Below are 14,906 nucleotides of genomic sequence, written 5' to 3'. Positions count from 1 at the left end.
GAATTCCCAGCACAAGGCACGCTGACAGGAAGACTTAGAAACACAGCACTCCTCTCCCAAAATAAGGTTCCTCCAACTCTTACGTTCTGCCTCTCCTCCCTCAGGCGTTACCGAGGGCCCCCTCCACCACAGGCCACGCCAGCCCCTCCCTCTTCCACCCCACAGGCTTGTACCAGACTCTGCTGAAAAGTCCTCAAGTGCTCCACAAACCTTGCAAGGATGCCTCAAAAGGCCCCCGCCATGACCCGCGCCAACACCACGCTCCCCCACCGCCCTGTCAGCCCCACGGCCCAAGCCAAGTCCCTCGCATTGCCTACCACCACTCACAGCCCAGGCCAAGCCCTCCCCAAGCCCCATTCTCCTCACGGCCCGAGTCGACGCCCCCACCACGGCCTGTCACCTCCCCTGCGGGCCTAAGCCAAGGCCCCCGGCCCGAGCCAAACCGCCTGTCAACTCCCCCACCACCACGGGCTGCCCCCTCACAGTCCGCCTGCTCTTCCCCTGCCCCTTACCTTCATCTCCCGCTCCGGGATCACGTCCATATCGTCCCCCATGGCGGCGCCGGCAGCCCCGAGGCCCGCGCTCCCCGCCGCCCTGCGCACAGCCGGAAAAGCCCCGCGCGCCCGCCAGGACGCTCACTTCCGCTTCCGGCGGGGCCGCTCTAGCCACAGCTCTCGATGCTCCGCAGCGGCCTGAGGCGGCGGGAGTCCTCCAGCGGGCCCCGCCTTGTCGCAGCTGCGGCGCTCGGCTCCGGCGGGGCCCGGGGGCTGAAGGATGGGAGGGTAAACGCCTGCCTCTCACGGCCGGGAGCGCGCCCGCACGGCGAGGCTTAGCAAGCGGCTGTGTTTAATAAAGCCTTTTTTCCTTATGTTCCGGGGTGGGTCGCGGTGGGTGCTGCAGGCCGCACCCGCCGGTCCTTGTCCGCCCTGAGGAGATCCACCCCGACGGGGCTGCCCCCGGAGCCCTGAGGGGACAGACCCCACCGGGGATGGGCCGTGGCTGCCAGCAAGCCAGCTCTCCCAGCTGCTCCACCCTGACCATCAACCCTCGGTAAGGGGCTTCGGTGCTTTTTCCACAGCAGAGGTCCGGTGTCGCTGCAGCTCTAAGCAAATCCCGCTCCCTTAGCGTGGACTGCAGTGGGAGCACACGGTCCAGAGCTCGGGGTCTGTCCCTGTACACCTCCAGTTACACGCAGCTGAGCTGGAAAGAGGGCAGCTCTGTGAGCGGGGACAGCCTTATTGCCCCCCAGGGCCCCACAAAAGCAGCATGTGTTTTTTCACTCACAGCAGGACCAGTTTCTTTCCTTGCTCCCTCCCTGCCTCAAGTTCGGGGGGTTCAGCCCCCACAGAGTGCCAGTACAGGGGGTGCATCACCTTAGCACTTTGCCCTGTGGGGACAAGGACATGTTGAGAAGGGCTGCTCCCGGCTCTAGCAGGTTGTGCTTCTCTTTTCCAGGACCAGAAGGACAAGGATTTCCACAGAGACAAAAGCAGTGATGGCTTTGGGCAGTGACCTGAACAGTGGCAAACCACATCCAAATTTCCCTCGTGTAATATGCTCCCTTTATTTTCTAACCGAACAACAGCTTTAACACACATAGCCCAGAAAAGCAGGTGCATTCCCAGAGGCTAACAGGCAGCAGAAAGCAGACACAGGGCTTTGATCTAAGGGCAATTCTGTCCTTTTGAGGAACACATGGAAAAAGTGTACCCAGTCATTCCCCCAGGAAGCCTGGTCTCCATTTTGATAACTCACATCAGACAAGAACCTCAGGCAATTGCTTCAAGAGCAGAGAGGACGAGGAAAAAAAAAAAGTCTTTCAAGAGAAGGATTACAAGTGTCTGCTCTTGATAAACAAGTTATTCCTTAAAACCAGCACCGCCACCTGCTTGCTTTCAGTAAGTCAATAAAAAATAAAAAAAAAAAGACAGCTTTCAGGAGGTGGCCTCTGGATTTCATAACACAAACTCCATGGCATTCGGTCAGTTATTACAGATAAAGATCAGATCAAGGCAGTCCAAACCTATCTCTAGGATCTATTTAAGGGTTTATATTAACAGACTTGGAAACCAGCTCACTTAATCTGCAACCACTCATATGAACCAAGCTTCAGAGGGGCTAAACTAAATACACTGACACACAATGTAGCTTCAGAAAATTTATTTTCAGTCCTTAAAGTAGACCGGTGCTGCTTTTGCTTGTAATTTTGTCTCTCCATTACAGTTTTGGTTTTCATGCAAACAGTAGTGAGAATGTTTTTTTAAATTAAAAGTACAGCCTTTGGCAGGAACAATCAGCCTAGTGGAGTTAATCATCCGTATTTCCTTTAAAAAATTTATTTATTAAACCATGATTTAAAAAAAGTTAAAAGCTGCCAAGAACATTTAAGAAAAGAGTAGGGAAAGGGCAAAGAGCAAACATCTGGATTCCAGAAATTGTGTCTAGAGCGAGAATCACCACAGTAACCAGAGTGTGGATAGCACAGTCCCAGCTACATCTGGATCCCGGCTCATACTCCACGCTGACAGCCATTCTTATTTTGCAGACTTGAGGGCTTATCCATCAGGGAAACGTACCCGATAGCCCCAGGCGCCCAAGCTGGAAGATGTACAGGGAGGTCTGCAAAATCAGAGGGACAGAGCAGCTGCATGAGGACAGATCCTCATCCGCAACTGGTCTGGCAGGGCTCACAGTTTAGTCACCCAGCTTCCTTTCACTTGAAGGTTCAATTTCCCCTAGGCCTTCCTGAGCGGCTGCAAAGGCGTAACAGCAGGCTTGTTTCTACACTCGATGGACAGACGAGCAGGTTCAGAGGTTATACTCCTGCTTGGATCCAAGTAGAGATTTATCAGGAAGGGGCCCCTAAGGTAGCTTTAATCCTCCTCACTTGCAGTGGCTGGTGTTGGACCCACCGAGATCTGACTGCAGGATGAACCCACGGAGCGGGCAGAAGCTGTCCCTGCAGTCAGCCATGCCCACCTCCAAGCTTAAAGGTCCTGCAGCAGACCTCTGTGTCCATGCATCTTCCCACGTTCACCTGGCATGCGACTAGGCAACAGAGGAGGGAGCCTGACTTGCGTTTTGGTGAGGTCAGGAGGGGAAGAACTAGTCCAAAGTCAGGAAGCGTAGGCTGGAGCAGAGAAGGCACTTATTTCTTTGCACCCATGAAGCTGCTGTCAGGGGCTTTGCCAGAGAAGCGCTCAATATCTGGCAGCAAGACCCTTTAGGAATCTGTCGTGACAAGCACAGCTCTGAATCCATACGCTGGGAGCAAAGTAGCTCCTCGTCTGAGAAATGCAGGAAGGGCAGAGGAAAGAGTAAAATCACAGGATTATTTTTTTTGGTCTCACATTACACTTGGTGCTACAACTTCTGTCTAACAAATCAAGTTGGCTAAGGGATGCAGCAGAAAGACGTGAGCTGGGGGTCTCCAGCTTCCCTTGCTGTTCCTCTAAGGCAGGTTAGATGAAAACTAGAACTGTCCACAGTAAAGAGTAACAAAGCACAGGTAACCTCTGTTACAGACCAGCAAAGCAAACAGTGCCAATTTTTCAGCCTGTCCTCTTCAAGGGAGGCTGGCTATGTCTCTCTCTGGAGGCGGACCAGAAGGTTTTGGGTGGCTTTCATTGGCTTTTCCTTCAAACATCATGACCCTGCAAAACAATAGATAATACCAATGAAAAAAGCAGGTGCATCTTCACCCATCATTGGGGGTGGGATTATCTTATCTGCTGAAAAATAGCAACTGCCTTCTATGCAAAGGGCATTCAATAATTAACAGAGGAGGGAAAGACAACAGAGGGCAGTGCTGCCAGCCTGGCAGGCAGCTTTGCTTTTCCAGCAGCTTCCAGGAGTGGGTTCCCAAAGTCTCTGCTGGTTTTCCTCTCAGAGCCCGGAGGATTAGCACATTTTATTTAGACAGCCACTTCCGAAATCCCCTGAGCACACACTGCATGCCAAATGCTCCTGATGCGTAAAAGCAAATACCGTCCCTGGCCCACCTTGTACATAACCACACAGCAGAACATTCAAAAGCCAACACCAAGCAAGCAACAGCAATTACAGCCAGGAAAGAGGGCAAGGCACTGGCTAGAAGAATCTCAAGCATTTTGCAACCACCAGCACTGTCTTCCTCCCTGAGGACTGCAGCTACGCTGGGAATGCCAGCTGCCACGCGGGATCAAAGGGCTGCACTGCTCTTGGGACGAGTTTTACATTTCTGCTCCTGTTCTAAAGAGTCCAACAGACAATGGGGCATCTGTTAGCAAGAGCGGACCCGTCTGTGAAAGCTGTTGCAGTTGGGAGGAAGGATGGAAGACATGGGACCGGCTGCAGGGTCAGCCTGCTTCTGTGGAGAAAGAAAGGTGGAACAGAGGTGTCAGAAGTCCGTGCGTGCTTGGAAGAGGAGCATCCCAACACACAGACACAGGGCATTCAGTGCAGAGAGGAGAGACTCATCGCCAGCAAGCACATACCAGCTTAGAGGGACCACGTGAGACGTGGGGGCAAGATCCTTCCTCCCAACCTGCCCTGAAAGCTGGCCGTGTTTCTAAAGCTGCCTTCAGAAAGGGGTAAGGGGGATGGAGAGGAGCAGCTCCTATTCATGGTAGTTACAGACACAAAAGCAGGGCCAGCCTCTGTGGCTGTGAAAGGAAAAGCCAGGCTTCAGTGGTGTGGAGATGGAGCCAAGCAAGTGTTCGGAAGCCATTTGTTATAAGCAGGACTTTCGGAGCCCTGTCGAGAGGGCAGAGGGGGCCGTGGGAGGCTAGTGCTGGCAGCCTGTACCGCAGAAAACCTCTCCCAGCACAAGCCAGCTGTTTCAAGCATGTGTCCCGTCTCCGTCTACTGCCCATCTCTCCAAAATCAGTCAGTGAGGGAGCATCCTGCAGGAAACAGGAGCCAGCCAACTGGTGTTGGCAGGACCATCATTCACCGCTCAAGTCCTCCCACCATTCACAGGGGAAGCCTGTGTCCCCGAAGCCAGCAGGAGCCACAGGGAAGAGACGGGAAGAAGTGCCACAGTGCTGAGTGCCTGCACACCCTCGGGAAAGGGGAAGAATCATTCCGCACGGAGCATGTGGGAGGAAGCCTGTGTTAACACGCAGCAGGCAGCTCCACTGCAAGCGCTCGCCACTGCTCAGCATAGACATGGACTTATACACCCTCTCATGTCTCTTTGCAAACTCCCCCTTCGCAAGGGTCCTCGTCTCCCCTCCACAAACACCAAGCACGCACAGCTCCACCTCCACCAGGCAGAACAGCTCCTGCTTCCCGGCTCCCCCAACACGCCGGCTCAGGTCCTGCACCTCCCCAGCTCCCTCCCAGGGACACTCACAGTTTAAGCACAGCAGAGCGTTTCCCAAGCATCACGTTGACAAAGTCCTGGTACGAGATGGTCTCGCTAACCCCTCCAGTCACCTCAGAGATCATCTTCTTCAGTTCTAGGTGGGTCTTCGGAGCCCCCATCTTCTCCATCATCCTTTTGACAGACATCAGATCTGCAAGAGCAAGGCAATCGGTGCTGTCAAGAGGTGACCACACTGAGCACAGACCAACCCCAGGGATACAGGGATGAGTTCCCACCTCAGGCTACCTCACCTGCAGGCTCCGAGGCTGGCAGCACTAAGCTGTTGCTGAAGCCAAGAGAAGCCTTCCAGTACAGCTTACTGCTGAACTGCCCAGTACGGAGCATCACTTCCCATTTGCGCAGCTCAAGATAAAAGGGAGAAGAGGGACAACTCTCCAAGTGCTCCAGGGGCGCATGGGGACACAGCTCTCTAGCTCAGAGCGTGGTGCCAAGAATCACAAGGTTGGGGAGGAGGGAAGCCACGCTGGGGTTAAAGCCGGAGACAAACACGCTGTGGGGAGCGGGTGCCCCTGCCCATCGCCACAGGCCATTTCCTTCCATTGCTCTGCCGCCCGCTGAGACCTGCGGCCCCTTCCCTCCCGGAAACGCAGCGCAGCCCTGAGTCAGGCCTCCTCCAGCTCCCCACAGCCTTTACTTCAGCTCAAGGGCTGGTGGAGGAGGGGAGCGAGGCAGCAGCCTCCTGGAAGGGCGCAGCCTGCGAGTGATTACACTTCAGTGTCAGCTCCAGGCCTGCAGAAGGCTGGATTTTTACATAACTGGTGCTTTCTGGGCCCAAACCAGGGCCGCTCAGCTGAGCCAGACTCGCCCCCAAGTCCCCTACTTCCCTCCACTCCCCTCCCAGCAAAGCAAAGAGCTTCTCTGCACTAGAAGTGCTCGTGGTTTTATACAGCTTCTGCCTCAAGCCAGGCAAAAGGCAGGATTGTCCAAGCCCTGCAGCTTCCCAGTTTCTGGAAATGCCAAGGATTGAGAAGGCGGCCTCGGTGGAGAAATAGGGAGAAGAAAAAAAGCATTTAGAACAGAAAGAAGTGGAGGAGCTAAGCAGAGACTCAGGAGGAGAACAGGACTGAGAAGAACTTAGATCTTGAAGCAGGGGAGGAGAGACTGAGGAAGCTGAGAGGCAGGGGCTGGAGAGCCAAGGAAGCCCCTGGCTGGCAATCAAGATCCAAGCAAGGCTGGACACAGGAAAAGCCCACAGGTTTTCCTCCTCAGCAACCCAAGTGCAGAGGGAAGCAGCAGATATAGCAGCAGACACCACCTCAGCAGGCTGTTGCTCTTCCAGCCCAGCACCAGCATCCCTCAGAGTCACTCACCAATCTCGCCTTGGTTGTTCAGGTCAAACTCCATGTACTTCTCTGGAAGAGACGCAGAAGCAAGTTAGCAGGATACTAGAGCAGGGGGTGTGCAGGGCTTTGGAGCACTGCCTGCTTAGAGCACTGAAATAAAAGATTCGGGGATAAGATTGATATACTGCTGAATGCAAACGGTTCAGAGAGGGAGACCATCTCAAGACCTGGCTTTAGCACCCTTATCTCAATTCCAGGGCTCTAGAGTTAAGTGCTCTGTAATTGTGGCTGCTTTTCATTTAAGCTGAAGGAAAACACTGGCTTGAGAACAAGGTATCAGCTAGCCATGAATAGCGTTAAATGGTTTCCAGCCAGAAAAACAAAGCTCTGGAACAGCCTCCCAGAAGGAGTAGCAAGGAAAACAAAACCCTGAGCACTCCCAAGATGAAGCTTGATCAGATTAAGAGGGGGATTAAATGACGTAGTTGCCTGCAATAGCAAGGGACAGACTCTACAGTTCTCCCAACGCTATGCTGTGCTCCCAGAGCAGCACCTGCCAGCAGAGATGCTCAAGGACCACACCAAGAGGGCAAAGCTGAGAACATGCCTAGGAGCAGTTATGCCGGAGCAGGCTGTTTGCCCTTCCAGCCTGCTGTCAAACATTGCTGAATAAAGCAACTCCAACATCCTCAGAGAAAGGCAGAGCCTGCTCAAAAAGGTCTGGTTAGCTTTGCAGGACAAAAGCTGGCATGCTGTAACAGACAGAGCACTGATTTGAGTCAGAAAATCAAGATCTCAGTCCTGTGCTACTTCTGACCTTTGGAGTGGCACACCTGTGCTTCCTACCCCCCCTCCCTTGCTAGCTGTTCCCCATTTAGACTTTAAGCTCTTCAGGCAAGGATTTGTCTGTCTTACAGACCATACAGCTCCTAGTGCCGCAGGGGGCCCCCCCATCATCTCAGTTCTGCTAAATGAGAAGAGCAAGATGCCTGCTGCCACCATCCATGCTGAGCTGGAGAAATCTCCACTTGCCCTGCAGTTAGCACTCACTCCCCGGAACAGCTTCAGAAGACTCAAATGAAGTGAGAGCTCCCAGGCTGCTCCTTTCCCCCCCAAGGGAAAAGACCTTTTGCCTCTGCTCCAGGGACGCCAGCAAGCAGATGAGCGTGAACAGAGAAGGCAGGCTAATTTAAGGAGCCAAAGGGAAGAGTGGATATTTCACACATCGGAGCCTTCCCAGGACCTGTGCTTCTGAAGGGTTAACTGGGCTGATGGGCAGCCACAGGCAGGAGGCAGAGGAATGGCTTGGCATGTCTTCACCCGGGTCTCAGCTGGTGGATTACTACTGTCACAAGCTGACCAGGACAGACCTACAGGAGCACCAGGTACAAGCTGAAGCTGTTCACGCTTCAGGCAGGAATAAATGTCTCCCTTCAAGCAGTAAGCAAGCAATCCTAGATGAAATTGGGGCTGTCACACATCTGCTTAGGGGCCAAAGCGATGCTTGATGTGGAACTGGCTCTCCCCACACTCTGCTCCACCATAATGACCTTGTGCAAATGAACTGCCGCCTCCCTGGGCAGGGGTCAGGCACCCAGCATGTGCTCGGGGACACAAACCCTGCTCTGCCGTGTCCGTGCCCAGCACATGTTTTCTTTTCTTCTCAGCTGACACTTAGCCAAACGCGCAGAGAACAGAGGCAGCTTTACATCATCGTGCTCTGAGCCCCGGCTCGCACATTCGTCTTTCCCTCCCATCCCAGCTGCAGGGATTTGGTGGGGCAAAACCATGCATGGTCCCACCCCTCACAAACGCATTTACACAAACACTGGGGGCTCCCCAGGCCCAACTGGGGAGGGCAGCGGGAAGGACGGCAGAGAAGAAACACTCTCCCCATCATCACACAATGAGTCGATTGTTGGAGGAGCCGGAGGAGGCGTTGGAGAGTGGGACAGGCCACGGAGGCAAACTCACGAGGCAGCAGGAGGAGATGCCAAGGGCTCTCGTTACAGGGAATTCTGCGCCTGTGACCTACAGTTGCAATGTTTGAAGAGCCCCAATTGTGATGGGAAAAATAATGCGGGGCTGCAGCCAAACGCCAAAGCCATACAAAAGGCAACAGAAAAAGAACAGCGAGCATAGGAGGCTCCTCTGTCCCCAGCAGGGTAAAGGATCACAAAAACCTAGCCAGATTCTTCCATGCTGGATTGCAAAGCCAAAATTCAAAGGGAAATAGCAGACAATGCCTGAGATGGAGGCAAGGTCAGGCTTTACTTGGTTAGAGCCAGGCTGAGGACAAACCTTGAGGGCACTGTCACACAAAAGGCATGTTTTCTCAACTGCCTTCAGCCACTGCTTGGAAAGAAAGTGGATGCCCTGCCAAATCTTGTCCTGTAACCACTTTGGGGACAAGCTCCAGAGGGCCCCAGGCTTTTTCTCTATCCCCCACCCCAGCAAATGGCCCAAACCTAAGCCCCAGATCTGCTGACCCTCTGGAGTTAGACAGGCTTTGGCCAGGACTAGAGACACATGACTGCTGTTGCTTCTGGTACCAAGGGGCTCAGGAAGAAACTTTTGGGGAAACTCCTTCAGGAAGCAGCTGAGACTTCTGCTTTGTGGGAAGAGGTGCTTCTACTCACTGAAAAAAAAAAAAAGAGTTCAGCTACTGCATCATCCATTATACTAGCTAGCTTGTCTAGGTATCTAGACAGAAACCTTCCTCCTTTGCTGCTCCCCGGGGTTTTGCCCACGCAGCAGGTTTTGCAGTAATAGCAGCCGCCAGGCAGGATGTCTGCAGGGTGACATGTCCCTGCCCTGCAAGTGGGGGAAGCACAAAGGCTCACGTGGGAAAACCACCTCTCTGGGGAGTTTCGCTGAGTCCCACAAGCAAGGGGGAGGCATCCATCCCAGCTCAGTCATTTGTATGTGGCAGAGAATCTCAGGCTGGTAAGATCCAAGTGCTGAGGAAAATTATCTATTCAGAGCAAATAGGCTGAAACAGGACACAGAAACCCTCCAGTTCTCACCTTTGAACACTGCCAACTTCTCTTCCAGATCTTCTTCATCACTGAACTTTGGGTCACAGAGAAATTCCTAAAACAGAGAAAAAAGAGTATTCCCAAGGTTAAAATATAAAGGAAAACACCCTAGAGGGCACATATGAATTCAGCATTACCTACACAATTCCCAGAGAGCCACATCTGAGCAATAGTGCCAGAAGGCTTGAAAATGGTTAAATCCCTCCACACCTTGTCATTAACATTCCAGTGCAAAGGGAATGCTTCTGGTGTCTCAGATTTCCCAACAGCTTGAGGGATGACTGGACCCCACGTGCCTTTGGAATAACTGCATGAAGCCCCCTCTTCTTGCTCACCCAAGGTTTCAGCTCCCCTCATCTCTGCTTAAGCATGCACAGCACATGGATCACGCACCTATTCCCAGCAAGGGCTCCTATTCCTTGCAAAAAGCACTCTGATCTCAGATTTCAAACTCTTGGATAACTCTGAGGGCTAGCAAAAAGAACAGTCAAAGTTTGCAGAACATCATGCACCCAAGAGAGGACAGATATTTTGGGGTAAGGAACAGGCTCTCACTCTCTCAAACTGGCTATCCATTTTTTCGCTCTACCCTGCTCAGGCTGGAGAGGAAATCCCGGGTCAGTTTTGGTCACTTGTCCCTAGCTCCACCTCAAAAACCTTCAGGTATCCAAAAGAACAGACCAGGACTTGCACAGCCAGCTCTACTGCTATGCCCTGCCAGCAACACCCCCCCGCAGCTGTGAGCAGCGGGGTCTTGCTCCGGTCTCTACCCTCCCACACCGCCTAGCTCCAGCGAGCCCAGCACAGCTTAATGACTCAATCTGTGTTCAGCAACAACATCGCATTCTTCAGTGCAGAAATCATTAACATCTGTACCGCTTATGCATGGCCTGTCCAGGATAAAACCCCTCCAGGGGTTAGAGTGGATAGAGGGCTGAGGCTGTTCCCTACTCTGGGCACGTGTTCCTCACCACTGTTAGCCATGCTCACAAGGAAGGCAGGAGCGGGTCCCCAAGAGACTAGGATCTCCGGCAGTGGTAGTACTGGGGCAGCATCATTTGTGATTAATGAGACACCCACCACCCCCAAAGAAGCCCCATCTGCAGGCACTAAGGCATCAGGGCTGCAGGAGGTCCACACAGCCAGCAATAACCCAAATGCCCTCCAGCCTCCAGAGCATGTTCTCATTTCTTCCAGAAGGAAGATTAAAACCAGCTGTCCCCAGGTGCGATGAGCTGTGCCAGTCTGGCTGCTGGGCCAGCTCCAGAAGCACTGCAGCCCCAAGCCGATGCCTGGTCCCTGCTGCCACAGCCAGCCCCAAGCCTTTCATGGTTGATCGCTGCCTGCCACCCTAACCCTGCAGCACGTGCTCCGGGCCCCTCCAGCCCACACGCCTGGACTCGCTCCCTCCTTCCTCGCTGGGACAGAGGAGCCTGGACCTGCCCAGGGAGTCCAAATGCCTCAAACCTTCACTGCCACCACCACTTTGGTGAGTCCTTTCTGTGCAGCTGAACCAAGGTTTTGTAGGAAGCCCACTAGGACAGAAGTGACTGTTATCCCCTCCTCCCATCTCACAAACTCCAGATGGGACACCAGAGACCATGCCCACTAAACCAGCGTGACACAGACTTCCCTTATCACCATGGACACCAACTCAAATTGAGAGCTGTGGTGAAAAGCAATGTTCCCAGTTCCTTGTTTCGCTCTCCTTTGCCAACTCAATTTCATTTATCTCGGTTATTTCTACCCAGGGGTATCGTTTGCCAGCCCAACACAAAGGGCCCAATTCAGCTTCGAGACCTGGGCTCAGCCAGCAGCAGAAGGTACCAGAAAGCGGAGTAGTGTTACCTACTGCCATCGCCACTGAACAGTCTCTGTAGAAGGAACTTGCCAAACATCACCGAGAACCAAAACAGGGGCCAGAGCATCTCCTGGCCACCAGGTCACAGCTTCATTCCTGCCCTGCAGGAACAGCAGACAGCTTGCACCTACCAGCAGGACAGGGGATGTGAGAGCAGAGCACAGTAGTTCTCCAGGAGCAAGAAGCAGCACAGAAATGGTAAAGACTGAAGGGAACGCTACATCCATACAGGATGGCTGAGGGACATTGCCCGGGGTCCAACAGCCCCTGGCAGCATGGTACGAGAGCAGGATGGGTGACACTGTGCACACACCTAGGACCCAGGCCCCTTGCATTTCAACGGGAGGGAAACTGGACAGCCCACCAGTGTCACAGCTCTGCTCCAGACCGGAGGAAGCAACAGGAGAGCATATTTCAAAGGCATTCCACCCTCCACATTGTATGCGAGCCGGGCTGTGACTGTGATAAGGCAAACACTCACAATAGCACAGAGGAATTCAATCCCCAGGGCCAGTGACTCAGACTCAGCCCAAGAGGCTGAAGTTCCTCCCAGAGCCCTTTGCTAAAGCTCCCATTTTAAGGGGCATGTTCTATTAATAAGAACTGCTTAAAAATAAGCCCCAGCCTCTCCCCTGCTCCCGCCCTCAACAGGCTTTCTTGCGCAGAGAGACTTTTCTAAGCCAATAAATTCAGCCACACAAGTCCCAGCTACCTGCAAAACACTCTGAGCAAAGCCAGATCCGTCCTCGCTCCCCAAAAAAGTGGCTCCAACTGGGAGGCCAAGCTCTCACTGGGCTGTTTAAGTGCTCGACGCCAGCCGCCATGCCTGCTGCGGCTGGGAAGGGGCTGAGGGATGCTCGTGCCTGCCCTGGATGGGAGAAGCAGGCACCTGCTCTCCAGCAAGCTGAATTCCTTCCTCTCAGCCCAGCGCATTAGAGGGTAAAACTAGGCTGAAACTAATCTGTGCTGGATTAGACTTGCCACCTTGATGCACGAGGCTGAACAATGTGATCGCCGTTCCCCAGGAAGAGGGGAACAGCCAAGAGGGGATCCCAGAGGAGCGTTTCAGGCTGGAAGAGAGAATTCAATACTAGGACTCGGCTGTCCTTCAGCAGCACGTGTGCACTCAGGCGGTTGCCTGCCAAAGACCCTTATCCCAGCAAGAGCTCTGGGGTAGAAACCAGCCAGGAAAATACGGCTGGGAGGGAGCTAGGTGTTAGGATGAGACAATGAGATTAAGCCTGATAAGAATTTGGACTGATAGGTTTTATTAGGAGCACTTTACTGGTTTGCAGCCCTGGGGCTCTTCAGGACTTGGGAAACCCCCTCTCTGGCTCCAGCCACAGTATCAGCACAGGTTTACATATCAGCTCTGTGGCAGAGGGAGGTGTGAGCCGCTTTGCTGCACGCCTGCTCACGGCGAATTCCCCCACCACCGCCGCGCAGAGCTGGCAGAGCAAGCAAAGCACAGCAGCATGCAGTTTGCTGCCCAGAGCCGCTACAGCGCAACGGCTGCTCAGGATCTGCGGGCAGCCGCTACCCATGCTATCTGCAGCTTGATTTCTAGCTGCTTAAATCCCTTCTCTTAGAACTGAGCCAACACACAGGGCAGCAAGGACACGAACAAGCAGCTCCCACCTCCATCAGCAGAAAGTTATGTAGCTCGTTTCATTTTTGTCATCCAAACCTCACCCAGAGAAAAAGCCTGCTAGAAGTGATGGCTACTTAGGGGAGAGACAAGAGCCTGTCCCCTGCGTGGGAGGAAGAGCCCCCAGCCCTGAGGCACAGCAGTGGCACACGAGCAGTGTCCGGGGAAGCACAGCTTCCAAGATTCAGTCCTACAGCTCCTACCAGATGAAGGATCACGTATCCACCCTGTGCCTGAGTGATGCTGGAGGTCAGCTCTGAAGCAGCAGAAACTGCAGCAATAGGTACAACACGCTCCCTTCCTCCCCAACCCAAGGGTCAACGCCACCTTGGCTATAGGGGATGCATTAGACTCACCTACGTGCCTCCTTGGCACGGGGGGTGTCGTGCCTGCCTTCCAACAGCAGGTTTCAAAGGCTCCTTTTTAGCCAAGTGCTCTTATTCTACACCTTATGCCACAGCACCTCTTTTTCCACTCCTATTCCACAGCACCTCCTGGTTTCTAATCATGTAATTCCCTATCCAGTGACCTACATAAACTTCACCTCCGCTGTCTCACCCCTGCCTGGAGGAACATACTGGTACTTTTCACTGCCCAGTTAATGTGAGCAGCAAGGCAAGCCCACTGTCTCCTCCAGGGTCCCATCTTGTGCAGCTCTTTGATTTCTCTACCTGTAACATCAAGGCGCCACTAGCTATATCAGCAAATGACTACCAAACCCACCTAAAAATGACCCTAGAAAGCCCATCGTTGATTGTTTCAAGGTTAAAACCTTCTTTTCACGCTCAGAACTGCTCGTGGCCGGGAGGGATGCCAACGGAGCTGCCCCTGCAGGCCATGCCAAGCAAGGGATGGGGCAAGCCCGAAGCTCCGGGGAGAGGACCTTGCCTGACCCTAGCATGAAGGGCATACAGCCCAGTGTACTTTGCACTAATCCAGGAGCTGCCATTCCCCCTGCCCAAGGCTTGTGAGACATCCAACCATCCTGGGTTCCCCATTCACCCGCTACAATTAAAAATTAGAAAGACTTGAGTCATCTCTTCTGAGCAGCAGAAACTCCTCACTCCTGGGAGAAGAGATTGAAGCTCTTGATACAGCAGAGGGGAGGTTGAAGCCCTCCAGGAGAACAATAGCTCCTATTCTTGCTGGAGCACGTTCCCAAAGGGACTTTCATGGCAGCCGGCCACTGAGCACCCACCGGCACACGGCGGCCCCCTCGGCCGTGCCCGGGCTGCGGGCGCTTGGAGGGGGAAGAGCCGCCCGCGAGGGCAACACCGCGGGCGCAAGGGATGGGGAGCAAACCCCCCTGCAGAGCCACCGCCTGCCTCCTCGAGCCGGATTTCCCTCCGAGGGGGGCACAGGCAGAGGCGGGGGGCAGCTCCACCTGCCCCTGCCTTCCCCCTCCTCTCCCCCGCCCGGCACCGCCGCAGCCCCCATCCCCGCCGGGCGCCGGCTCAGCCGCCCCCATCCCCATCCCGCACCTCCGCCCCTCGGAGCCCTCCGCCCGCGGCTGCCCCCGCAAGGGTCGGGTCTGGTCGGGGGGGCGGCCCCAACCCCACCTTGTTGATCTCCTCCAGCCGCCCGTCCTGCGGGGCCCGCCGCAGCCCCCCGCCGCTCGGCCGGCGCGAAGCCGCCATCTCACGGAGCCGCCCCGCGCCCGCCGCCGCCTTAAGTAGGAGCAGGCAGGGCCGGGCCGGGCCGGGCCGTG

General features: G+C 54.4%; 2 protein-coding genes across 11 annotated transcripts in view; both read right to left on the bottom strand.

Annotated features, from left to right (window-relative positions):
• NUP214 (nucleoporin 214) overlaps positions 1-634 on the bottom strand; it is a 45,299-nt gene extending 44,665 nt beyond the window's left edge. For all 9 annotated transcript variants that reach the window (XM_075170558.1, XM_075170564.1, XM_075170560.1 and 6 more), the window contains exon 1: positions 513-634. In XM_075170558.1, the coding sequence (XP_075026659.1) occupies positions 513-554 (42 nt within the window). In that variant the 5' untranslated portion in view covers positions 555-634. The remainder of the gene's footprint in view (positions 1-512) is intronic.
• A 1,511-nt stretch (positions 635-2,145) lies between these two features.
• Positions 2,146-14,887, bottom strand: AIF1L (allograft inflammatory factor 1 like). 2 transcript variants are annotated; one of them, XM_075170585.1, is made up of 5 exons: positions 14,758-14,887; positions 9,678-9,744; positions 6,679-6,720; positions 5,336-5,498; positions 2,146-3,653 (listed from the first exon to the last, which is right to left on the bottom strand). In XM_075170585.1, the coding sequence occupies exons 1-5, from the start codon at positions 14,833-14,835 to the stop codon at positions 3,566-3,568; spliced, it is 438 nt and encodes a 145-aa protein (XP_075026686.1). In that variant the 5' UTR covers positions 14,836-14,887; the 3' UTR covers positions 2,146-3,565. The 2 variants fall into 2 exon arrangements, with proteins under 2 accessions (XP_075026686.1, XP_075026687.1); XM_075170586.1 differs by lacking the exon at positions 14,758-14,887 and having other exon boundaries at positions 6,679-6,801; positions 9,678-9,698.
• Positions 14,888-14,906: the final 19 nt, after the last annotated feature.

Source organism: Calonectris borealis, chromosome 21, assembly GCF_964195595.1.
Source record: "Calonectris borealis chromosome 21, bCalBor7.hap1.2, whole genome shotgun sequence".
NCBI classification, from domain to species: Eukaryota; Metazoa; Chordata; class Aves; order Procellariiformes; family Procellariidae; genus Calonectris; species Calonectris borealis.
The sequence above is the reverse complement of the archived record's forward strand: the minus strand, read 5'-3'. Positions and strand labels throughout refer to the sequence as shown.